General features: G+C 51.1%; 1 protein-coding gene across 1 annotated transcript; it reads right to left on the reverse strand.

Annotated features, from left to right (window-relative positions):
• Positions 1 to 483: 483 nt before the first annotated feature.
• SNX32 (sorting nexin 32) lies at positions 484 to 4,056 on the reverse strand (the record flags this gene model as incomplete). Its single annotated transcript, XM_084230473.1, has 12 exons — positions 3,873 to 4,056; positions 3,471 to 3,581; positions 3,232 to 3,353; positions 2,929 to 3,052; positions 2,682 to 2,786; positions 2,401 to 2,506; positions 2,165 to 2,240; positions 1,946 to 1,985; positions 1,190 to 1,276; positions 927 to 1,086; positions 760 to 845; positions 484 to 537 (listed from the first exon to the last, which is right to left on the reverse strand). The coding sequence occupies exons 1-12, from the start codon at positions 4,044 to 4,046 to the stop codon at positions 484 to 486; spliced, it is 1,245 nt and encodes a 414-aa protein (XP_084086599.1). The 5' UTR covers positions 4,047 to 4,056.
• Between the last annotated feature and the right edge of the window lie 3,924 nt (positions 4,057 to 7,980).

Raw genomic sequence — 7,980 nt, forward strand, 5'->3', positions numbered from 1 at the left:
GACAGGCAAACCCTGAAGACTGCCCCTAGGTTTCAAGCCTGGGCCTTGCGCTAGAGCCTGCTGGCCCTGGAAGATAGCAGGATTGTGCCCCCAGGATCAGGCCTCAGTGTTGTGGCTGAAGGTGTGTTGGTGGGCCCTGGAGATGTGACAAGGGAGGACAGGTAGGCCTTCTGGCTATAAAACCAAGCTCTTTATTTTTGAAGAACAGGCCAGGGACCAATGAAGTCTGGTGCCAGGAAGTGAGTAGAGGCTGTCCCTCAGCGCACCGGGGAGGAAGGGCAGGGTCCCTGGGCTTGCCCCAGGTTGTGGCTCTGCTTACCTGTGGCCAAGTATGGTGCCCATGCTGCCCTGTCTTCTGGCAGGGCCTGGCACCTTTGGGGGCGGGGCTTGCCATTTGGAAGTCATTGGGCATGTCTAGTGGTGGGGAAGGTATCTTGGGGTGGGAGATCTGGGAAACCCTGGTTACTAAAGGTCTTCGCTGCTCTAAGGCTCCCCCTTGAGGGCGATGAGAGTGTTCCGGAGAAGCAGGGTGCTGGCCTGCAGAGGAGAAAGGTCCTTGTCCCCACCTGAGGCTGCTGCTCTTCCCGCACCTCAGGTGCTCTTCCCTCCTGCCCTGCCTCTGTCTTCAGCAACAGCAGCTGCCGTGTGTCTTGCACTTGTCATAATGGTGAGGCCCTGGCTCAAGGTGGGAAAGCTGGCTGGGCGCCATGCTGGGAGACAGCTCAAGCGGGAAGGGGGGAGAGCAGCAAGTGGGCTCACCTTGGCGTGTTTGAGCTCCAGCTCTGCCAACTCAATGAGGTTCTTGCGGAAAGAGGAGACGCGGCGGGACTTGAAGTCCATGAGCTCTGGAGAGGAGCGGGGAGAGGAGTGGGGGCCCTGCAGGGTAGGCAGCCCAGCGGCAGGGCCTCCGGAGCGGCTGGGCTTACCCTGTTTGGCTGAGTCGGAGAGGCGTTCGAAGCGCTGACAGCACAGCTGCTGCTGGCTCTCGGCAGTGCGTACCTCCCGGTTCCTGGCTCGAGCCTTGTCCAAGGCCTTGTTGGCGTTCTCATAGTCGGCCAGCGCCCGAAGCCTCCGGTAAAGCAAGTCCTGGGGCCGCAAGGTGGGACTTTGCATGTGCTGCACCCACCTGCCCTCACGTTGCTCCAGTCCTACTGGCTTCCGGCCCTGAGGTCACAGTGGGGCCACTCACCTTGGCTGCCTGTGAGTCGCGCATGTAGTATCTCAGCATGTCTGACAGCTTCAGGTCCTCATCAGAGGCCACTCGACCCTCCAGCTTCTGAGTCAGTAAAGGTGGAGGTTGGAGAGGGGCCTTAGAGGGACAGCTGAGGGCTGGGGGACTGTTCCCCACCTAAATATCCTGTCTGCTTGACAGCTACTCCAGGCAAGCCCTGATGTTCAGGAAGGGAAGGCTTCACAGAGGAAGTGGTATCTGGTCTCTGGACCTTGGTGTTGAGGTGGGCATTGACAACAGCAGATGTGCAGGCCACTCATGGGGGCACTTGGATGGCAGAGGCTGGATCACAAGAAGCCCAAGATGTAAGCTAAGGACTTGGGGCTCTGTGTCTTGGGCAATTTCTGGAAGGGGTAGGGTCACCTGGGCAGGGAAGAGCTATGGTGCGACACTTCAGGGAGGCTGGCAGCCTCCAGTGACTCTTGGAGAAGAGTTCAGGAAGTGTTTGGGGCAGGATGTTGGCAGCCTGGTGCAGCCTGCCAGAGGCACGTGGCACATCCTTGAAAGTGCTTCGCCAGCCGGGTCCCCTCTCTGCCCCCCTTACTGCACACCCACCCAGGCTAGATCCCTGTCTCCACTCCTTGTTAAACTAGTCTGGAAGGTAAGTCCAGAGTCATTAGGCCCAGATTTTGAACAAAAATGACCCTGGAGATTTTCCCTGTTCTGGGACTCTTTCCTGCAAAGGATCATCTCTCCACACAAAGCAGTACTTACCCTTAACCGTTCAAAAAGCTCCGCCAATTTGAGGAAGCTCCTAGGAGGCAATGGCAGGTATTAGGGCAGTGTCTCAGGAGTGCTGAAAGCCTCCCTCTCCTCTCTTCTGAGCCCCAGCAGGAGCTTCCGCACCTCCCACCCAGAGCTGCCAGGGTGACCCCTGGTGGGCAGCCGCAGTATTACAGACATAGGGTAGGAGGGGCAAAAGGGAGTCCTCACGTCCTGAGCTGGTTGACTTCCTGTGTTCCCAGGCTGCTCAGGGCAGCCGAGATAGGGATATAGTCATCTGCCAGGCCTGCTGGGGAACAGCCCACCATCAGACCACTGGTCTGCACATCAAGCCCCACCCCTGGTGTTTGTGGCCCAGGAAGGCCATTTCCTGCTCTTTACCCCCACCCAGCAGGGCCTCTACAGAGAGGGGGCAGGGAATTCGGGGCCCCTTGGGACCTGCGTACACTTGTGGGAGTGCATGACACGGTCGGCCCGCAGGCAGGCGTCCCGGATGCGGGTGTGGTACTCCAGCAGAAAGGTCCGCTCGTGCTCAAAGAAGTCATCCACCTCCTGAAGGCACCAGACGTGGCCCATTTCAGCTAAGTCACCGGGAGCGTAGCTGCCACGGCCATCCAGGGGCACAGGTCTCCCTCCAGGCCAGTCCCCACCAGCGTCTTCCCTCCCACAGCCACCAAGGCGTCAGTCCTTGCTGTGGGCTGCACCAGAGGGGGCCCCCGTAGGTCACCTTGAGCCCTGACATGCCAGTGATGAGCGCTTCATCTGCAGACTTCACAATGTTCCTCAGAAACCCCCCAAGGAGCTCCTTCCTGTTCTTTCCTCGTACGCTCAGCTGAGGCACATTGGGGGAGAGGGTGTGATGGGGGGGCACTGCACTGCACACCTCCCCCACCCAGGAACAAGTCACTCGGGTCTATTTAGAGCCTGGCACCACCCTCCCCCAGGGGTGACTCTCAGGCTCTGACGCAGCTCACATCTTGGCCATATTCCAAAAAGACAAAGAAGTTGTGGTCCCGATGCAAGGTGGGGTGGGCCGCCAGGCGTTGCAGGAAGACCTCGTGCATGGCGACTGTCTTCTTGAAGATGGCGAGGTACTCCCTGGACAGAGGCAGGCAGGGTGGGCCCTCCTGGGCATGGATACCCCACTCCCTCCCACTGAGGGTCACAGAGGGCATCTCAGACATCCTGGGGGCACAGTCAGGAAGAAATCCTGGGCTGGGGTGGTGGGGGATGGGCCTAGGGCTTTGTCACAGACTGGGCCAGGAAGCAGCACTCACGCTTCCAGCTCCTGCTTCATTTTGGCAAACTCTTCCCGTGTGATGGAGCTGTCCCCCTCGCCCAGCTTCTGCAGCTTTTCTCTTGAAGCCTCAAAGTCTGGCCTGGGAGGTGCTGGGGGGATCTGCTCAAAGGAGGGACAGAGCTGGCAGCGTCTCCAGGCTGAGAAAGCCACTGCCATGCCCCCCCACACCCCGCAGAAGCTGGGCCAGCCCGCCCCCGCCCCCCAACCACCCCTCACGATGAGGCCCGCGTAGTCCTCGTTCTCCACATAGGCGTCGTGCAGCCAGATGAACTCCTCATGCTGCCGCACCACTGAGAACTCGGTCTGGGCGAAGTGGGGCAGGCAGCTCTGGAAACGGGAAACCTGAGGTCTCCTTCCTCCCCTCCCATCTCCCCCTCCCTTCCCAGGAACCTTCCAGCCCCATATCCCAGGTGAGGCCCAAGTAGGGCCAGGTGGTCATGCTATCAGGTACGACGATGGGTGGTGGGTAGCACTTGGGGCCTGAGGGCAAGGTGGCGGAGCCTGGCAAGGGGCAGGAGCCTGGTGGTGGAATGGGGTCCAAAGGCTTTGGTGATATCTGCCTGCCTCGACCCCTCCCCTATCCAAGAGCAGAGGCTCCCATTCCCCCCTGAGCCTCACCTTGGTTTGCACAGTGAACTTCACCTTATCCCGCTCGCTCACAGCATCAGAGATCTCCACCTGTAAGGAGCTGTCTGCCTGCAGGTCCACCGACAGGGAGGAGGGCTGTGGGGAGGGGAAGCCCTGGTATGTCACCAGGGCCCCCTGGCCCATCCTGGCCGCTGACCTGGCCATCACATAGCGCCCACGGCAGTAGCAGCGGCCCCACCCCATCCAGGGTCCTGCTAAGTTATTGCCCAGGGTGTTTCAATTCCTGCAGCACTTTTCCACCCTCCCATTCGCTGAAGCTGGATCCTACTAGCTCCCCAGCTTATAAGTGTGGAATTGAGACCATCAGAGGTGAAATCTCTTGTCTAAGATCACAGAACTGCAAAGTGGCAAGTTGAGATTTGAACCCAGTTCCAAACCCCATGCACATTCTCAGCTACCTGCCCACCTGTCCCCAGATGTGACCTCAAGAACCTTTCACCAGGGCACAGTGAACTGGATGAGTTCCCACTCCCTTTTCTGAGCACTCCTGAGCCATTCCCATTCATTACTTTTAGTGCCAAGAAGCAGCGGCTTATAGGCAAAGCACATGTATTTCTCCAAGTGAAGAGGCCTGTGAGGCAAGAAGCTACTAGTTCCAACAAGCATTTACTGAACACCTACTATGTCCATGCCATTGTGCCAAGTGATACTAAGCAGAGGAAAGGCTTAGCTGCCACCCTACCTACAAGTATTGCTCACTATACACAAGCTGGCACTGCCCCAGCGCTCACACCCATACAGCTCATTCTCTTCCAGTCTCTGGCACACGGTGGGAACCAGTGTGACCTCTAGCACCATAGATTAACTTTACTGGTCCTGAACTTCATCTATATTGCAATTATAGAGTTTATACTCTCGTGTCCACACTCTTTATTGAGAACCGGCAATGTTGCTGAGCGGGGCTGTGGTCCTTTTTCGTGGCTGGGTAGCATTCCATCACATGAATGTGTCCTAGTGTGCGTATCCACTCCTCTGTTGGTGGTGATTTGCATTATTTCAAGTTCAAGACTTGGGGATAAAGTTGCCATGAATATACCTGCATAAGTTTTTGGAGGTCCTATGCATTTATAGATCCTTTGAACTTCCATGTACATGTACATTTTAGAAACAATTTGTTAATTTCCACCACAAAAACCTTGGGGCATGCTGACTGAGACTGCACTGAATATGTAGATCAATTTGAGAGGGATAACCCTTTCTGCAATATTTAATCTCCCAATCCATGAACATGGAATATGTTTGAATTATTTATGTTGTCTTAATTTTTCTCAGTAATGTTTTATAGTTTCCTCGGTAGAGAGGAAACATCTCTTTGTTAGGTTTTTTCTTAGGTATCTGGTGATATTTTGTTGTTGTTATTTTAAATATATTTTTAAAAGATTTTACTTATTGGGCCTCCCCGGTGGCGCAGCGGTTGAGCGCTGGGTTGCAAAGCTGCGCACAGCCTCTACAGCGCCGGTTCGATCCCCGGCTGCTCCCCGGTCACCGGAGGAGGGTCCCATATGGCGCGCAGACCTCTCCTGCCGCCCGCTGCTCCCCTCAGCAGTGTACTTCGGTCCTTCTGCCTGCTCTGCTCCCCGCTCTGGCTCTGGTGAATTCTCTCACCCTCCCCACGCTTCTGACTGTACCCAGTGCTTGTATAAATAAATGAATAAATCAAAAAAAAAAGATTTTACTTATTTATGCATGCAAGAACTGGGGTACAGGGCAGAGGTGCGGGGGGGAGGGGGTGAGAGGATTCACCGGAGACAGAGTGGGGAACAGAACAGGCAGATTGACCAAAATACACTGCTGAGGGGAGCAGCAGGTGAGTCAGAACAGGTCTTCTGCACCATGTGGGTAGCTCCCTGGCTGGGGATCGAACTCATGCTGCAGTGGCTGTGGATAGCTTCATAGGTTGAATCGTAACCCCTTGTGCCACCAGGGAGGCCGTATTTTAAATATTTTTAATGGTTTGTTGTTAGTATATGAACACATACTATTGATTTTTATATACTTACTCTGCGTCCATGAACCTTGCTAAGTGTACTTACTCTTTTTAAGAGTTTGTAGATTCTTTTAGATTCCTACAGAGGTAATCCTATAATCTAAACTACTGACAGCATTAGTCTCTTTCTTTCCAACCTTTTTACCTTTCACTTCTTTTTCTTGCCTTATTGCAATTGCAATTGCTAGCGTGCTAAGTCCTCTACTACAATGCAGAATTAGTGATATGGTGATAATGGGAATCCCTGACCTCAGGTAGATGCATTGCATTAAAAACATAGTCCTGAAAATGTTTTTAGATACTCTATCAAATTTAAGTTCCCTTCTATGCTTAATTTGATGAGAGAATGTTGATTTTTTATCAAAATTTTCTCCCTTTATTGAGATATCATGTAAATTGTTTTGTTACTCTGCATATGTGCTAATTTCATTAACTGATTTTCAAATGTCACATCACCTTGCATTCCTGGAAGAGGATCTTTGTTTTTTTGTTTGTTTGTTTGTTTATTTATTTATTTATTTATACGTACAAGAACTGTACAGGTACAGGTCAGAGGTGGGGGCACGGTGAGAGGATTCACCATAGACAGAATGGGGAGCAAAACAGGCAGATTGACAGAAATACACTGCTGAGGGGAGCAGTGGGCAAGACAGGAGAGGTCTGCTGAGCCATGTGGGTAGCTCCCTGGCCAGGGATCGAACTAATAACTGCAGTGGCTGTGGACAGCTTCATAGTGCTGCAACTTAACCCCTTGTGCCACCAGGGAGGCCCAGAAGAGGATCTTTGTCATGAAGTATTACCTTTTAATATACAGCTTATGCAAGTTGGTAATATTTTGTTTCCGACTTCTGCACTGTTTTCACAAGAGATATTCGCCTGCATTTTCCATTTTCCCTTTCTTGTAATGATCTTGACAGGTTTATTGTGGGGGGGGGGTGTTAAAATATACATAACATAAAAGTTACCATTCTAGGGCTTCCCTGGTGGCACAGGAGTTCAGTCTCAGTACTATCAAGCTATTGCCAGCCACTGACAACTGAGTTTGATCTCTGGCCAGCGAGCTGACCCACATGGCGCAGCAGACCCCTCCTGTCTTGCCTGCTGCTCCCTTTAGCAGTGTATTTCAGTAGATCCACCCGTTATGCTCCCCACTCTGTCTCTGGTGAATCCTCTCAACCTCTCTCCCCCCAGACCTCTGGCCTATACCAGTTCTTGTATGCATAAAGAAATTTTAAAAATCTTGGAAAAAAAAAAAAGTTATTCTAACCATTTTCAAGTTCAGGGGTAGTAAGTATATACATAGTGTTGTGCAACCATCACCACCGTCCATCCTCTTGCCAAGTTTTTGTATCAAGGTTCTGCTGTCTTAAACAAGGAGCGGTGGCCCCTATTTCTGCCTTTGGAATAACTTACATAACAACAGTGCTAGTTCTCCTTTAATGCTAGAATAACTCACATGTGACATTATCTGTGCGAAGAGATGTATTTTTAAAAAGTTGAAAATTACAAATTTAGTTCCTATGATAGGAATAGAACTGACTACTCAGGTTTTCTACTTGTTTCAAGTTTGGTAAAAGTTGCACTTTTCAAGATATTTGAAATTTCGTGAAATTTTTCAAGTTATTGACATTAACTTGTTCTTAAATAGTTCACACTCTTTCTAATGTCCGAGACATCTCTAAGCATTGTCCCCTTTATCATCCCTGATGTTGACAGTGAATATCTTCTCCCTTTCTCCTAATCTCCCTCCTGCTTTTTTTTCCTTTCTCTCTTTTATCGGCCTTTGCTAAACTGATAACCAGGTTTTACTAGTGTTTTTAAAAAACTATTTTTCACAGTTTTGCTTTTCTCCATTTGTATATTTTTTCTAATTGATTTCTACTCAGTATTTTGAAATCTAGTTACTTTTTTGTTTTGATTCCTACTTAATTATATTGGATCAAAGATCACATTCTATATGATTTCAATCTTTAAAAATATGATTCTTGCTTTATATATAGCTCAACATATGATGTGTTTTAGTAAATGTTTCATGTGCACTTGAATGTTTTTCTAGTTGCTGGGTATAGATTAAGTTGCTTAATCATGTTT

Source organism: Talpa europaea (genome assembly GCF_964194135.1).
Source record: "Talpa europaea genome assembly, chromosome: 1".
Lineage (NCBI taxonomy): Eukaryota > Metazoa > Chordata > Mammalia > Eulipotyphla > Talpidae > Talpa > Talpa europaea.